The sequence below is a fragment of the Oenanthe melanoleuca genome, chromosome 1A (assembly GCF_029582105.1).
Source record: "Oenanthe melanoleuca isolate GR-GAL-2019-014 chromosome 1A, OMel1.0, whole genome shotgun sequence".
Lineage (NCBI taxonomy): Eukaryota > Metazoa > Chordata > Aves > Passeriformes > Muscicapidae > Oenanthe > Oenanthe melanoleuca.
The window spans coordinates 58,126,797-58,145,619 of record NC_079334.1 but is presented as its reverse complement, the minus strand read 5'-3'; the positions used below and the strand labels follow the sequence as shown (position 1 = coordinate 58,145,619).

Below are 18,823 nucleotides of genomic sequence, written 5' to 3'. Positions count from 1 at the left end.
AAATTGAAATTTAATTTCAGGCAACAATAGGGACAGATGCTAAAGAAGTGAAGAAGGAAGAAAGGAAAAAACAGGAAACCTCTTAGATCTTGTGGGTATTTAGTAACACTGCCCTGAGAAAGGTGGCTATAAAAAAGGAGCTCAACCAATAAGCTTGTTGGATTTACAAGAGGGAGCTTCTTGGTAGCAGGTAGGTAAATACTGCCAAATACAAAAATGATCCCTACTGAAGGTATATCTGTAGATCCCCAGAGCATGCACAGAACAGTTCTGCACCTATAGTAGGTAAATGGTTTACAGGAGTCTGTATGCCATCACAACCAAACAACTTAACTGAGTCACTGTGCTGTTCACTGGGAACAAGGGAGCAGTTTCTTGCAGTGCAACTAGTACCTACAGTGACATTTCAGTCTCAGGCTATAAAGAAGATTGCAGCTAAGGAATAAGTGTAACAAACAAATCCTCTGTCCCAGGTACGGCAAAAAATCAACTTCAGTGCTTAAATTTATAACTCCAGTGGGAGGGTGTGCTGGTCAAGTTTTGTTGAGACCCAGGGTAGTCTGGTACAATAAATAACTCTTTAAATTAGGGAAGCATTACGAAGAAGGGACAAACTTCCAAAAAACAGTTGTGTCACTTGGAGCTATAACAATGGCAAGGGACTCCTGGGCATCCCCACCCACCCAAATCAGCTATTACAGTTACCTTATAATGTAGCTGATAAAGAAAAGAGACAGCTGATTGCTATTTCTTTTTTTTTCTTCTGAAACCTTCCAGCAGCAGTGCAAGACTTTCAGGGTGGTGGTGGTTCAGGTTTCAGAAAATGTGTGGTCATGGGAACAGAGATCAGTCTCCTAGCAGCCAACCTCATGGAGGACCATCCCTAGGACCTTATGCTCAACTCTTTAGCAGTGATGATTAAAGATTAGCTCCTCCCCCTCATTCTCTCAATAAACTCTTTCTTATATTTGAGTCCTCCAACAAAAGGAGTGAAGCCTATACCTGGAAGTCTCAGGCAATGTATTTCTAGCTAAGGAAAGGAAATAGAGAAAAAAAAAAAAAGATAACTGGGTTGGTGGTGTTGCAATATAAACAGAACAAAACAAAACAACGTCTCTCCCATGAATAAGAAGTTGTGGCTCATATGAAGAGCAAAGAGAAAATAGACACAAAGTAGATGTTGTTGATATACAGCATGTATGATTTTTGCATGGGCAGACTACAAGTATGCTTTGACAGGGACTGGTAAAGTCTAAAAACTAATTTGAATGCCAGTGTTCGAGCACTCACAGAGTGAATGACTTTGCAAAACAAATCTTTTAAAGAAAAAAGTTGAATATAAATCAATCTTCCCCCAAAACTGATAAAATTACTTTTAAAAAATTCAAAAATTCAAAAATCATATTCCAAACCCATTTTGGCAGTGCTTCTAATAGAACTCCTTGGGACTGGCCTAATCATACTAAGGATAATGAATGTCTGCTTTGCACAAATTCCTGTAACTGTTTGACTGCCACAAAATATTATTAAATAAGTCCTGTGCAAAATGATTAAAGAGGTACTGCATGGCTTGTGATTAGTCCGTGCTGTGCCCTCTTTCATATCACGCTGGATGATCAAAAGAGCAATACCAAAGATCAGGAGGGAGAGCAAAGTTGACACTGTTTTCATTTTGTCACATTCCTCACTCATGAGGACAGATTCCTGTGGAACCATTCCAGTTTCACAACAAAGACTTTTCCATCCAGCAAAAGTAAAATGATTTGAACACTTCATTTTCTGCGACATAAACAAAGGCAACAGTGAATGACAAGGGTCAAGCTATCTAAACAGCCAGCAGACCAACTACTTCCACACAAAAGCCAGTGGAAGCGTGAAAAGAAAGAATGGTTAAAAAGAAAGAATTTAAATCTCTCCCTTTTGAGCAATGAGTTTGATCCAGCTGCCCATAGCCAGAAGTCAGGTAGCCCTATGCTAACATCCTGGGCTTCCTTACTGTCAGGAATAAAAACTGGAACCTCCAAAGGGCAGGTCATCTCACATACCAGCTGACTGTTTTAGGATGATATAAATTACCAGATAAAGATAACATATATCTCTCTGTGGCCTCCAAAGGGGAGGTAAGGTGATTAACACACATTTAGAAATCAAATAAGATTCTTTGAAGAATTTAAGTCTAATCTCTGATTTAATAGATAAACACAGAAGCTTAAAGTAAGATAAGCAGAGATATTTTGGTCTTTCCATTTAGCCTTTAAATCTTTTAATCTGCATTGTATGGATATCAACCTTATGACTGTTTTACTTAGACATCAATGACAACAAACCAAACAGCTGCAACTGGCATTAGGCATTTAAATTTCCCATTATTTTATAGCCCTTCCCTGATAGATGTATTTTTCAATATCATGTGGATTTTATTATTATCATTATTATACCTCTAATACACAATGGAAAGAAGATAAAACTCTTAAGTTTAAGCATTAATGTGTACAAATGTTTCTAGAATTGCTCTTCTTATTTTCATGAAGCCTAATAACAGTACTGTACATGAGAAGCTGTCATAAATGCAGTTGTAATGAGTTAAAAAAAGGCAGTTGGAAAACTGGGCCATTAATAAAAACACATTCCAGATTTTTCCCTGAGAGACATTTACATCTGCAAGCTGACACAGAAATGAAAAATTAGGATGGAAAGATGAAGAAATGTGGTAGTAGTTGTCAACAGAAGTCCATTTCACTTCCTCAGCTCACGAAATAGCCACAACACTGTTATCATTAGAAGTCACATCATGCAAGAAAGTGAACTCCTTCAGCTATTCTCTCTGAGCTGGGATTGCTTGGAAATCCATAGAAGGTGTTCAGCACCTCACAACTAAAATCTAGTGACCACAGGTAGAAGTTATCACAGTTGATAAGCTGCCAGCATGATCTTCCTGTAAGGCTCTGAGTTGTAATTAGTTTGTAGGTACCAGAGAAGGCAGCTACAATAACAGCAGATAATTTCAGCTGTGATGCTATTTATTTTACTTATGGCCTGACATCTTAACTTTATGTTATGGATCGCTTAACTTTTCACTTTTCAATTATTCAGTGACTAATACAGAAATAATTACAAGTGTTGAAATAGTTTTCCTTATTTGCAATGCTTCTACAAGAACAAAGTCAGTTTTGCAATCCTGACTTGCATGCAGTTGAACAGAGTACTTCAGAGAGGAGCTGTTTTGTTACCTGAACAAATCACTGTGAGAGCTGGAGATTGGACCTAGGCTCTCAAATAACATTGTTTTCAAGCATAAGGCACCTTTAATCTCACAAATTCTTGTTATAGATAAATTTAGTACAAATTAATTACTTACTTTTAAATGAATTGTTTAGATGATAGATTTAGATTTATTATTTATTATTTTTCAACAATAAACTACTGTTGATACCATTGTGTAATAAAGAGAAACAGCGCTTTATTTTGTCTCATAAACCAGAACTCCAAGCCTTACATGAACATTAAAGTCTCCTTGAACCAGAGCAAATCCTTGCTGATCACACTGATTCTTTCCCTCTTGTCCTGTTAATTTGATTTTTCGGTCTATATTCTTACTTACTGAGGCTTCTTATAAATTATATGAAGGAATTTCATGGCTCTGAATGAAATTTTAGCAGAACTGAGTGGAGATGACTCTTTTTCCTTTTACTTTATTACCCTTGCCAAATAGTTTTTGAGAGGAAGAATACTCCCAGAGTCAGTTCTGACTTTGGGATGGTGGCCCAAGCTTTACAAGCTTAGAAAAATCCTTCCAACCCTTGTTCTCCTGAGCTCTCAGGCAGACACACCAGAAATGAGCCCAGTACATCCATATGGCAGAAGAGGCCACAAACTGGAAGAGGAGGCACATACCTACCCAGGGAACACAGCTCATCCATGCAGTCACCCTCAGCGTGACTTCCTTGACAGCTGAAGAGTGTCAAGAAAATTCCTGAAAACCTGATGATGCTTCAATACTGAAAGGAATTTAATTTATTCTGAAAATGTAGACTATTCATTGGAACAATGAAGATTTAAAACAAAAAGATGAAATATAATCTTCAGCTGTTAAAAAAGGTCTGGAAAAATTGTTTACAGAGGCAAGCAGAGAGGAAAATAAATAGGGATAGAAGAGTATGCAATATTAAGAGACCTTGAGACTTCTCCTAATATTATGGCATACCTGTATGACTCCTCAAGGGTGAAATGTCATTGTTGTCAGATTTGAATCTGAGTGCAAAAAAGGTGCTAAGTACTCTTAGATATCGGAAGAAGTGAATTAAGACAAGAAACAAAGGCATCAGAGAGAAGAGGGATGCTTCAGAGAAAGAAAGGTTTACAGAAACAAGGAACCAGGGAAACAAGATCAGATGTTTCACTTCCAGCTCAGCCTGAGCTACTAGGCTTGAGTAGACATTCTAAAAAAAGGATAAAGCAGTAGATGAGAGATACAGATAAACCCTTCAACTCTTTCCCCCTCCATGTTCCCTATCTGCTATACATACAAAAGTAAATAAACAGCCTGTTTGTTTTTAGACTGAACAGCTATTAGTCATAATTCCCAAAGAGAAATTTACTTGTGCCAAGCACAGCTGGGACTGTATTAACATAGTTGGACAACAAGGGAAACTGTGTTCCAGAGAGATCAAGGGCCAAGAGAGGTTGAACCATGACTTTTTATCCTGAGAAATGAAGAAAACCAAGCAGCAACCTAACAGCAAACTTCTAATACCTTTGATGCAGCTTCCCTCCCCTCCGTCTGTGGCATTGGCCATGCACAGAGATATTTCAGAAAACATTGCTTTACTTTTTGGATAAAACCAGCAAGCACATAGATCTTCATTTTACTATTAGACCACCTGCTACTCACAACTCTATTCTGGACATTCATTTTCACTGTCTTTCACAGGACCAAACTTATCCCTACATTACAAACATGTATTCACACCCATCATCTGGTTTTCTTCATTTCTCCAGTACATTCACTCACCCATTCTTCACACATATTGTGCTAGTCCTGTTCACTTTAGACTAGTCCAACTCAAAATCTCTTGAATATTTCTGGAATATCCTTCCCAATAAGGAAGTCCACATATAACCAAGGCACATCCTTCTCGCTCCACACCCTCAACACATATAAGACCCAAGGCTATCATCAGGCATAAAAAAAGGAACGACTAAATAATCTGCAGCTCCTGAGTTTGAAAAAAAAAGACAAATTAAAGGGGGAAGGGGCTATACAAAAGAGAGCTATCAAACTATTCTGTAGCAGTGAATCAGATGCTCATTGTCTCATCCAATACAAGAACTACAGGGCTTGAATGAAGCTGTAGGGGCCAGGTTAAAAAAGCAAGGAGGTGGCAGCTCTTACGTAGTTTGTCTGTGGAACGCTTCGCCCAGCGTGCTGCAATATCAGAAGTTTGTTCTGGAGGAGACGGGAGAAGTTCAAAGGAATAGGGGTCAACTGAGGATTCCTAAACACAGAGAACTGTATTTGGCTCATGAATCCCCACATCACAAGTGGCTGGGGCTGCACTTTTGGTCTCCATTAGATAATGCACCTCACGGACCTCTGGTCAGACTGTACAGCTGGGTTTGATCCCAGGCAATACACAAGACATACGTTTCTTATTACAATGAAGAAACATTTTTTTACTGCATGAGTGACTCAAAAAGTAAATTTTTAATCTGCAAGATATTCAGTTCATATATAAAAATTAATCCAGTAAATGTGCAAGAGTAATCAAATAATATCTACACTGCATTTTGTATAGAATAGAGTTCTCATTTTGACTGGAGGTAGAAAATAGAGAATGGAAAAATATTGTCTAAACATATAAATCCTCATAATTTTTTTGGAAATTGATGCAAAATCAGTGAAAAATGTTCAAAAGATATGAGAACAAATGGTTAAAAAGTGTGACCTTATTTCTGGACTGCTTGGAAATTGCAATAAATTCTGTATTTAATGATTATTTCAGGAAATTTCATGTTTCTTAGTTATCTCATAGCAAATAATTTTTTCCAGATGCTTTTCATGTTTCTTTCCCACTCCCAGTTTGCTTCATTCTCAGTTTCTTTTTCTCTTAGAGCAAACACTTGGCTCTAAAAAACTGAAAAAAAATATCAAGAAAGAGTTGCCAGAAAAACCTGCTCCACGCAGTGTGTACAGTGTTCATGATTTCCTTGCAGAATAATAATCTTAACTGCTGAAATGCTGACATTGCATGTTTGTGTTTATATACACCAACAACACGACAGCTGGATTGAAGATGGGTAAAAACAGCAAGTCTCCCAAAAAAAAAAATAAATTATTTCATCTGTTTAGGTATATATTTTTAAAAATGCAATACTTCTGCTTGTAATTTTACTATAAAGTATGCAGATAATTTGAATGTACACAATACCAAGCTAATGAACTGGACTGTTGTCCCTATATAGAAATGTTAAGATTTCACTCCTTTCACAGCAAATTTATCATTTTTCTGACATTAGAATATACAAGTACTTCTTTCCCTTTGAATACCTGAGTAAAAAAACTTGAATACACCGTGCTACTGCTGTTAAAAATAGCATTGCCTCTATTTATGACATTGTTCCACGAAATCCAAACCAACAGGTCTCTGAGACACTTTAAACATTTGTATTGAAGGTGTTCTAGACTAGAATTGTTCATGTTAATTTTTCCTACCTGAATATTATTCATGCAATATAGTAAATTTTAAACAGCATTTTAAAGAACCCCATCCAAGTTCTAAACTTAAAACTATCTACAAATCTCATTATGGTAAATTTATTCATCACTGACATGTTGCTGTAACTGGGGAAAGTTTATGGCAATTCATTTGACAACAGCCATCAAGAAATGTGTCCGTGTAAAATGTAAAGGAGATTGATTTTTACGCTATTTATCATCTTGTAAATTAGCTATGATAAAATTTGCAGCATTTGACCACTTTCACCTACCATTCTATCTTCAAGCGATTTTCATACACTCTTCCTTTAACAGCACTGTATTCACTTCGGCAGCTAAGAAGTTGTTGCCTTATTTGGGAAGCTTCACTGGAAGCCTCTTCGGGGAACTGTTCTGCTTTTTCCAGTTGACATTGTTGTTCCAGTTCTGCACTCAGGCGTTCGGCTTCCTGCAACAGCTGGGTTTCAGATTCCTGCAAACTTCATTAAACAGACAAATTTAGAACTAGCCAATGTGAAGCACAAGCTTTTTTATCTATACTTCTTTACATACCTATAATATTTAATTCAAGGTTTTCAAGATGAGATGGAATTAAGATCTGAATAATCTTGCCTGACCTCCTAGTTGACCCTGTCTTGGGCAGGAGGTTGGACCTCCTGAGTTCTGTTCAAACCAAATCATCCTATGATGCCATGAGAGCAGTGGAATCTGGTCTCAGGAGGGTTTTTTTGCATACCTATAGATGGAGTGAGATTCATCTTGTCTAATTTTAACCAGATGACAGACTGTTATTTGTCTAATTTATTTATCTAACACTTCCTAGACAAGAATGAAGAGACAGAGAATATATTTTATCCTAAAAGTGCCAAAGACTAGATCTGATTCAGTGTTCATAGTTATAAAAGTGAAGTATTCACCAGGACAAGGTCCAGTCTGGCCTATATGACAACTTAAACCTCTTAATAAACACTGGGACTTATCACCCAGTGATTAATTACATCTTGCTTCTGCTGTAGTGCTATCAAGTCCTGAAATAATTCGTGTAATGATACACAAGCTGAAATTAAGTTTGTGGACATCTGTGGAAGCTTATTCTAGGGACTGTAGATCAATGATCAACAATCTGATTTGACTTGTATCACCAGACTAGCTCCACAGAAACAGCAAACTCCTGTCAGTGTTTGGAGACTGGTATTCATAATATTCATAAAATTCATAACTTAGGAACCTGTGTGGTGACAGATGAAAACTATCCTTAAGGCTGCTAGTAAAATACATTGATTATTATGGAAAATTCTTAAAGGGAACAACAGTATGAAAATTCATATACAATACACCACACATAAACCTATGCTTTATTCTGTAGAAATACTGTGTATGCCTCCTCAATATTACTGCATTATGATTTTCTATAATGGTCTACTAAAATTAGTCACAAATTATGTAGAAGAATAAAGAACTCTACCACTTTCCTTTTAGCAATTACAAATACAGTGCAATGATATTTTTTAAAAACATAACTTAGAATTTTGCATATTGAGAAACTCTAGACATAAATTTTGGCTCAAATTTGATATTTATGACTTAAACAGAAAAACAAAATTACATATCACACTAAAGAATACAGATGGTAAAATGATGATAAAAATACAAAATATAAAACTGACTATACTGCACAAACATAGCTGAAATAATATAGCGGAAAAAGTTTTGATTCATGCAACATTTCTCCCTAGATAATCACTTCCTCTTTCTAAACCAGAAAATAAGAAAACCACAGACTTCAACAGAAAACAGTGCTTCTTCATCATGAACAAATAATTTCATATGTTTACACATATAAATTAAATGAAAAATAAACTGACTTATTAACACTGGATTCTATATGTTATTTAAATATTTAAATATGACAGAATATATGCAGCTGTGGGAGAAAATATAATTGGTTGTAGTAATACACATAATATCAAACACAATTCTTTCATAACATATACATTTTACATAGTTACAAAAACACACATAAGTGAATTTATAAAAACAAAATTTTTAGTATTGATTTTTTCCAAGATAATAAAAAAAATAGAAATAAGAATTGAGTGTTGAATCTCAATTTTGCTCCTAGAGATGCCAACACTATTTTTCATATTGATTTAAATTTAAGACAACGAAGAAATACTGCACATCTACACAATGTACACATATATGTGTACACATATAATGTACACATATAGAATCACATGACTGCAAAAGTAAGTTTGTGCAGTCTGATATGGCAGCTTTTGAATTTGTGAAATAATTAGCAATTTAGCAGAGGCTTAAGAAAATAGATTCCAAATCAGCTAATGAATCTTCATTATTATCTGAGTATCTTCCAGTCTGGGTTATCAGAACATTCATATTAAGTTCCTAAATTGAGATAATGTAAATCTACAACTAGGCCACATAACTGAGTGACTAAAAGGGTTTTCAGGGGCCATGTACAAAGTCAGACACTCCAGCTTTACATGCAGCCTTACAACAAAGTGGATGAGTGAGACAGCACCACAATGGGATGACAGCTTGCTCTCAGTGAACATAAATTCAAAAGCACTTAAGACTTTGAAGAAAAATATCAAAGATGTTATCTGCCAAGTGACATCTTTCAGCTTTTAGAATGCCAAATTCTAAATTGTGCCAAACTGAGAGCAAGAAATAAATTTGCTACTAAACAGAGGACTGCACTATACACTTACAGCTCTGTGTACACGGGCAATAGCCTTGGAAACAACCTGCACACAGAGAAGCTGCATTCATCATATTAGACAAATCTGTATTGTCTATCAGAGAGATCAGTTGCAATATTTTGGCACAGCTGTTGCAGGGAACTGTGCTGCTTAAGATGTATAAGGCTTTCTCCTTGAGATTTTTATATGCTAATAAAGGAAAGAAAAACACATACACAGCCTGAAAACCTCATCCTGTGTCATTTGTCTTAACAGGGCATTGTAACAATACTAGGACAGATGGGCATTAATTAGGAAAGGGATTGAATTCAACTGTAATATGTGAAAAAATAAGTTCTTGACCCACAGAACTGTACTGCACATATTAGGGTGAAGAGCTAACAATTAAAAAGCAGTATTGATTCTGTGAAAGGTTCTTTGCAGAAGAGAATATACACACATACTGCACTTATCACCAGGACAGTCTTTATAGCTGATGGAGAAAACCAGAGCCTTGCAGATGTTTGAATAAGGAGGAAGTGTGTGGTCCCTATTTCTGTTGACTGCTAAGGGACCCTTGGTACTTTGTTCAGATGAGCTGATGTCTACTGATACTGATATGGACAACTGAATCCCACTTTTGGTGTCTGAATTCCACTCCCTTAAAAAAAATATACTGGAGATCATAACTGATTTTTGGTAATTGATTTCCCTGGCTTTCTTTTAGCACTTCGAGAAATTTATCTGTGGGAATTGGTGCTTGTTCACACATTGGTGTTCTGCTGTGACACAACTGCATCTAACACAGAATGTGACATCATGCTCTCTGGCCCACTTTCTTACAGAAGTATGGCCATTTCATACTCTTGTGAGAATGACAGAAAGAATGAGAGATGTGATCTACCATCTAACATTTTCACGCTTTCAGTGCATTCTGTTAAGGCTAGTTTTAAGTGTGACAGAAAAGACAGCTGAGTCCTGTTTACACTCAGCCCTATTCCACTTGCTATACAGACAAAGGGATTGCCTTTACATAAATTAATGTCCCACATAAAAGAATACTGTATAAATACATAAAACATGTAGGAATATGTTTGTATATTTTCCAATTAAAGACTGTTTTCAAACCAACACTGGCTAAAAATCAAGTAATTAGCAGCTACTGGATTTCTGCTTCAGCTCAGTGAACATTAGTGTGGTAGACCTTCTTAATTAATGAATCCAAACCCCATAAAATATGTTTAGATGTGAACAGTTAGAAAAGTCTTGTATTCTCTAGGAACTTGAACTGGTTTAGTAATACTGTTTTTAATTTTGCTTCCCAGAAAGATTTTCTATCTATCTCAGTAAACTGAAATAAAGTCAGATGATGTTTCATAGAGTCACAACCATATACCAACTCCCCGTTTTATTGAGACAAAACTAGAAGACTCAGGTATCCTCAAGACAGACTAATATTTCAGAATTTATTTATGAAATTACTTCACACTTGCTGCTATTCAGACTGCCAGGAGGCACAGCAAACCCCAGCATAATCCAAATAAGCAGATATAACCTGATTTAGTTTTAGAATACTTAAATTGGGCTTTATCTTCAATGACAGAATTGCCATTAAGTTTTTAATTTGGACTGTCAGTGAAAGTGGGATAAAATATTTTTAATATTACGGATATTATGGTATGTATTACAAGAATGTAACAGGAATATCATTATGCTGATTTTTTACTGATAATTACAGGTATGCTGTAAATAATACAAAAATTATTATTAATAAATACAAATGTAGTATTGCAGTGTTTTCAGTAGGACTGCTGTGCTCTGGGACACACTGTTACTGGGTACAGCTGTAGTATTGTGTCCTCTTTGTCCCTCTCTGTCTCTCTCCTTCCACTCACGCATGCCCTGCCCAAGCCTGGCATCAAGTTATGACCATGATCTCTGCTCTCTTCTCCAGCAAGTACTGGTGCAGGGCAGGCTCACAACTACTACACCTAATTTCCAAATTTCATTTTACTTCAATGCTTCTAATCGAAATCTATTAGCAGTGCTGTCTAATGTGGCTGTCAGAGATTTACCTTCAGAGGGTAAAATTCACACCTATTTAGGAGTGGCAGTTTCATTTTCCTTCTTAGAAATGAGCCTTTAGCTTCTTCAGTTGCTCTCTATGATGTCAGCTCAGTAGGTCAGTCTTTTCATATATTAAAATTCTTGCTACAGGATCTTAAAATACTTATTATTTTAAACTTGCAAATTGTCTGTTGCAGTCTGTACATCCACTCACAAAATTATTATGTTTGTATTAGAAAAAAAGATGTGTTTCAAACAAGTATTTAAGTATCCAAAATTACCTTGAAAATGCCTGTTAAATAATACTGGTTTTCAACCTTGTGTTCTGGCTGCCTTTTTATGAATTATAACTGAAAGAAAGTCTTAAGTGATAATTAGGCTTCAGCATGAGCAGAAAATACTTTAGAAAAATAATGCTTTGGCTACTGGAAGTCTAAAAAGGAATATTATACCTTATCACAGCATCATGCAGCAGGATGTACTGCTCCTTCAGCTCAGCTACTCTGGTGTCTGTGATTTTTCCAGCAGAAAATAGCTATGGAAAGCAAACAGACAGTTATGAAATCTCCTAAGCACTAATACTTTCATTCCGCTGCAACTTTTTATAACTGTAATTGGCAGCATTTCAGTATAGACTTTGGTAACATAACAAAGTAAATACACAACCAAATCCAATAAACAGAAAAAAAAACAGAAAAAAATTTGTTTATTTACATAACTATTCAAAGCATAAATATAAGAACCTAAAGAATGTTTTTATCACAACTACAGTGATACTTGCACTGTACCATTTCTTCTCTATCTTAATTAATAAATATTTCATGATAACTCTGTCTTGACTTTGAACTCAGGCTCTAAGTAACCTCTTTTTCACATTGCTTAACTGGTTTAGTTTTGGTATAAACCCACTGGCCTGCACAGGCAAAACTGAGGCTTCAAGTGTCTCTGCAGGCAGTAGGGCTGTAAAAAAAGGAGCTAGGCTAAAGCTGGATTATCCCCAGGCAACAGTACATATTACCTTACATGCCTGTGCAGATCTTCAGCAAACACCAAGATCAAACAGGTCATTTAAATAGCTCCCAGGGATAGTGACTCAAACTCTTCATTGAGCAGTCTGTTCCAATGTTTGACCACACTTTCAGTGAAGAAATTTTTCCTAATATCCAATCTACAGCCCTCCTGGTGCAACTTGAGGCCGTTTTCTTTCTGCTCTATCACTTGTTACCTGGGAGAATACACTGACCTCATGGCTACACCTCCCTTCACATAGTTGCAGTGAACAGTATGTTCTACTCTGAGTCTCCTTTTCTCCAGGCTGAACACCCCCAGCTCCCCCAGTCACTCCTCATCAGACCTGTGCTCCAGACCTTTCCCCAGCTCCATTGCCCTTCTCTGGACTCACTCCAGCACCTCAATGTCCTCCTTGTAGTGAGGGGCTCCAAACTGAACATGGGATTTGAGGAGTGGTCTCACCATTGCTGAGTGCAGCAGGCCAATCACTGCCCTGGTCCTGCTGGCCACACTACTGCTGAGTGTATTGCTTTAGAAAATCTTTTTTCCCCTCCTTTTGTCACAAGTACAGAGAACCAGGTTAAATCCAATTAAAAAATGTAAGCTGATCCACCTCTATAAAAGTCCATGGGTAGCCTTGTGGGGCAGCAAGTCAACTCTGCAACTTCTATGGGACCCTGCCAAGAAATGTGATTATGCAGATCTCCTGAAATAAGAAGTGAAATTATTACAGCACCAAGAAAATCCCAGGAGTTATAATTCAACCGTCAGAATATTCAGAAGAAACCATTTAGAACTAATCCTATGGATGAGAAGCAGAATACACGCCAATATGTCAAAGGAAGTATATATTTTCTTGATAATTGTTTAAGTATTTTTGAAGATCTGTTTCAAAATATTTCATGGTAGCACAGACAATCTTTGCTCTCTGAGACCCTGAGAATAGAAGGTCTGCCTTTCATTTGTTTCCATGAGATTAAAGATAAGCAGCCTTCAAATATTTATTTTGGCATTCTCTATGATCAAAGATACTGTTCACTTAAGTCCAAAATACTGTCTCTAGGTCTTCTGTGAGAAACAAAACATTTCCCTTTCTGAACCCATTTATTTTGCAGCCTCATATAAAGATACAGTTGTCCTATTTGTGTGGTACCTCCCTAATGTACTTTCTCCACATTCCTCTGATCTGTATCTGCGAGTTACAATTTTTTTTTACTGCTTAGGTTCTCACTGGAGATCTACACCAAGTTTGACAATGTTTCAACAGAAATAAACTTGCTTGTCCTGGAGGTTGTGTCTTCTTTATGTCCATAAACTTTTTACAGTTTTCACACCTAATTTCCCAGTTCAGGTCAGAGCTAAGAGCTATATTTCTGGAAGGGTGGTCCTATGCAGTGTGAAGAGTTGTAGCAGTGAGGACTACACATGCTAGACTGCATGGATGGCATACCTGCATGTCAAAGGCAGTGAGACCTCCGGGCAAGTTTCATCACCAGATAGTTCCAATTACCAGAGCATTATTGGGAGAGCCATCAAAGAGCCAGCACTGGGCTACCCTGGTCCCAGGATTTGTTATTAAAGCCTGGTATACTGTTTTCTCCAAGATTCTTGGGTGGGCAGAAGGGGAAAGAAGCAACTGTTTGAGGGGAAGAAATAGCTTGTGGAAGAAGAGAGCAAACATGTGATCCTACTCTAGAAAAATTGTATTAATTGTGATGATAAAACCAGAGAAAAGATGATGCCTCTGACATAAAGATATGTAATTCTTTCAAGGTGGGTGTCCCATATTAATGATAAAATAACCAACAGTATTTAAGTACTCATAGTTCATTTTATTTGCTCGGAAGCTCTCACACTCCTGGGTTAAGTGAAATTTAGGTCTCTTCAGTGTAACTAATTACATTGCTACACTGAAAAGTAAAAGGGCGAGTGAGAAGATGGAGAAGTGAGAAAAAAAAAGAGCTTATAAATGACAGTCATGTATTAAACATAATGACCTTATAAGAACTGAGGTAATTTTATTATACTGGTGATCTCAGATCTGGAGTCTGGAATAAAGTTGGACAAATATTCTTAACTTGTTGAGTCTTCCAGTCCCATTCCACATCAGTTGTACTTTAATGTATATTGCTTTTCTCAGATTTTCTTTCTCATTTTATAAGGAACTGGGACCCCATACATTTTCAAACACACTCAACATGGACAGATCATCTAGATAAACCAGAATAAACTTTTGTTATCTAAATGGAGAATTCCTGGAAAGTTGGATGAAGATTTGTCTTTTAACGAATGGTTGCCTGGCAACTTTCTGCTTTCAGTTTCCCCATACTCCCATAAATGCAATTACATTAAAAATACAGAATGATGTGTCTTATTACTGGATTTACTTGAATCTTTTGCTTTTAATGTAAGATTCCTGTTATGTTTATTTTACCCCATTAAGTTACCCTTAAATTACCCTTGCAATTTTCTGACTTTGTTACAATTTTTTATATTGCTATGTGATTTGAAATCTGGCTTTTCTACCAGAAAAACAAAACAAAATAAAGCATAACAAAGCAAAACCAAATCCAAAACCCAAGTTCCAAAGTGAATTTGTTTTCTTCAATCAGTGAAAATTGCCATGTAGTAAAGTGCCAGATAATTCAGTTCTATTATAAAAAATGTGGAGGAAAATTTTGTAGAAAAGGTGAAATGGAAGGACATATCCTTAATATTTTTTCTAGCAGGAAATAATTTAAATATTGGAGCCCATGAGAAAAACAGAACATACTTATGCTCAAATAGCTGTTCTGTACACCTGAAAAACTTTCCTCTCTACAAGTTCATATTCACTTGCTACCAATCATTCCCCACCAGACCTGTTGTCAAAATCTCCTGATGAAAATTCCAAGAAAAAGTGAGCACTATGTGAGGTTATACACTATCTGAGAGACCTCTTTTATATCCTTCCAGCTTGACTTCAGGCACACGAGCCCCTGGATCGAAGACCACAGTAGTTTCTCCAAGGTTGGAAGGATAGAGATGTTTGTAATAAAGAGAATACGTCAAAACAGGAATGGGAATTAAAACCACAAAAGGGAGAGGACCCATCTGATAAATGAGGTACTCATCCATGTGAGCAAAACTAGTGAAATCTGGCCCTAACTTTATCAACACTTCCTCACTCTACATTAAGTGCAGTGGGCAGTCTTCATTTTGTCAGATTATGTTCAATTCTTTCTGACAGTCAGCTCAAAACAATGCAGCAAGGAACTCATCTGAAAGTTTTCTCTAACTCAAATGTGATATAAATAAAAATTCTAGGAACATATCCCATTTCAAATTTCAAGGCTCTTAAAGTTCTTCCGGGACTCTCCAGAAATTAATAAAATTCAGCCAAATCTTAAGCATAAATAGATGATAGAATCTGAATATTGGTCTAACTCATCACAGTTTTTTGACAAGAAAGCACAAAAAATATGCACAGAAGATAAAGTCACCACCAAGAAATTACCACTTAATATCAATTACTTACAATCATAATTAGAGTGAAGCACTTGAAGCTTCTTAGGAAAAACTCAATTTTAGCAGTGCCTAGGATCTCTGCATTTTGGAGAAATTATGTCTTTAACACGTGTTTCTAATTATGCTTGCACTTACTGCAAAACAACTGAAATGTATTCTAAGCTCAAATGGAATAATAACGCTTTCCCTTTCTCCATGCTAAGTTGTAGGCTTTTTAACTGGAACTAGACATTTTGACCACACTTAATGTTATTTTAACACATAGAATATACATTTTATGTTCACTTGCTATTTCAAACATCTGAAATGTCTCATCAAATAACTCTTTTCCCTCCTAATAGTAGACTAGAGAAAAATATCATGGGATTAATATATTTTATAGCTTGTATACACTCAGGATTTCATTATAGTATTAGCCCCTTGTCATATGGCTCCTCTGGCCAGTCTGTTCTGTCACGTTTGGAATTTTCCTTCTGTGCTGTTTATTTGAAGAGCTTTTCTTAGCTCTTTCGTATAATTTTTAAAAACCTAAACATTCAGCAAAGAGAAAGGGTAAATTCTCCTCATTGACTAGAGAGCTCTGCCTCCTCTGTCAAATTCCTCATGAAGCCATACAGTTTGGACACAGCACACAGCTCAGGTGTGCCTTATCTGCGGGAGAAGGCAACGCCAGCTTCTCAGGGGTTGTTTCAACATCGTAACAGGGCAACACGTACAAGCACACCGGACCCATGCTTTGACTTGTGGGAGAATGGATTGTAAAAGAATAGAAACAATGCTGCAGGCAATCCTGCCCCTGATACATTGCAGCTGGGTTAGACAGGTGAACAGCACTGAAGGAAAAAGAAGCACGGAATGCTGATGTGTCTTGACCAATCACAAAAGAGTAAAAGGGCACACAGGTGTTATGCATGTGAGAAGGGTATAAAAGGTTGTACTGGGGAATAATAAAGTGTTGATGCTTGAAACCATTTGTGGTGTCAGCTATGTGTCCTCTGTCAATTTTGATTCTTGCATTTCTGTTCAGTCTCCACAGAATCACAGGTTCTGGGATATCTGTAGGTGTTTGGCTTGCCTGTGCCTGGTATCTCCAAATTATTTAGCAGATTCTGGGACCCATGATAATACACTAAGGGAACTGAAGATTCCTCCTTAAGTTCAGCCCACCGCTCAGAGCAAGTTCAAAACTATAACTTTTCACTGATTCTGAAGATTATCCTGGCTACTTCAAGATGAAGCATCCAAAAATTAAGCAAAAAAAATTAAAAGGTTGTGTTTGCAGCCCCTTTGGCAATCTTAAAAAATAGCCAAACACAACACAAGAAAAAATAATCTTTGCACTTTTTATTCAGCCATCTTGTATTTTTCAACATGTCTCAAATATTCATACACTAACACTTCCAGAATTACCTACAATTTCCCTACTCATTAATATTTCAGGCTTCAGTACAAAGTTTCAAAGTATTTTAAAACATTAAGACAAAAGTCACTAACTTAAGACTACAGACACATAGTTTGCAGTAAATTGTAGCTATTGGTATGCAATTCTGCATTCCATTTTGGAGATTGGGAAACATCAAAAAACACTGAAATAGCTATACTGCAGATATTTAGAGAATGATATGCTTTGGTTAAGTCATTATTCTACAGAAAGATTATGGTGATAGAAAGTAAAGAAAAATGCACTGAGGGTTTTAAATAGATACTGCAATTGGAATTCAAAAATAAGGTGTCATCTCTCTCACTTGGAATTACAAACATTCATTACAGGATGTAGACTTTAGAATAAGTATGGGAAGTCCATGGAAAAAGCCAATTTATTAGCTTTTCAAGTAGAAAAATATTCATCACTGAGTTTCCTAAACTTTTAATTTAGGTTACAAACAACAACACTTGAAGCCACGAGGTTATTGTACAAATGAAGTCAGGTGGGAGAAAAGGCATATACAGAAATCATACATACATTTACTTACAGTAGATACACTGTATTCCCTTACACTGAACCTCTACAATTTTACTTTTTTAATTACAGAGGATGAACCAGCCATCCTTCAATGAAAAATAAACTGCTGAAGAACCTCCTAAAACTAACAAATAATGACTAGGAAAAATAATATCCTAAATTCTTTCCCAAGGCATAGTTCATAACAGTAATTTTGTGGCCCAGGTCATGGGAAAAATCAACCTCTACATGGAAAATATAAACACAGCCACAATCAAGATGGTACAGTGGGTGAAAATATACTGCTGGCCAATTGAGTCTTGCATGGCTCAGAAAAGAGGGCATAGGAGACTGATAAGACAGGCATTTCAGGAAGGACATAGCTTTCCTGCTGTCATCAAATTTTGTTTGGCTATGAAGCCAAAATCAGAATTGTAAGTAACCAGCACAGTCTTACACTTGCTGCTTTTATTGGAGCAAGTTTGCAGGAATCAGAAAGGAATTTTTCTGAAAATACATAGGAGGGAGAGGCTTTTGTATTTGGTCTATCATCACTGTGAAAGTGCATTTGGGTTTATTCTCTTCATATATTGAACTAACTACAGTATCTTCTACGGCTACAGATGAAGGGAATAGTCAGCAGTTAACTGTAGATTTTGAGCAGGCAGATCAGAAGTCAGATGAGAAGTCATGGGAAAAATAGAATTAATAAGAACATAGTTTTGTGGCTCTCCTTTAAAAATATGGTCCTCAACTTAACAGAATAAGTGATTTTATTTAACCACATGAATTTTACAACATGTATTATATTTACAGTTGCTGATATAAATATCATATCCACTGCTTACATGTGCTCTATGCCAGTGGCGCCTTTCTGTC

The 18,823-nt window shown here is 36.4% G+C and overlaps 1 protein-coding gene across 2 annotated transcripts in view; it reads right to left on the bottom strand.

Annotated features, from left to right (window-relative positions):
- The window catches only part of CCDC146 (coiled-coil domain containing 146), a 63,821-nt gene that overhangs the window by 23,751 nt on the left and 21,247 nt on the right, over window positions 1–18,823 (bottom strand). For both annotated transcript variants that reach the window (XM_056507287.1, XM_056507296.1), the window contains exons 3-4: window positions 11,937–12,019; window positions 6,988–7,194 (exon numbers count right to left, since the gene is read on the bottom strand). In XM_056507287.1, the coding sequence (XP_056363262.1) occupies window positions 6,988–7,194; window positions 11,937–12,019 (290 nt within the window). The remainder of the gene's footprint in view (window positions 1–6,987; window positions 7,195–11,936; window positions 12,020–18,823) is intronic.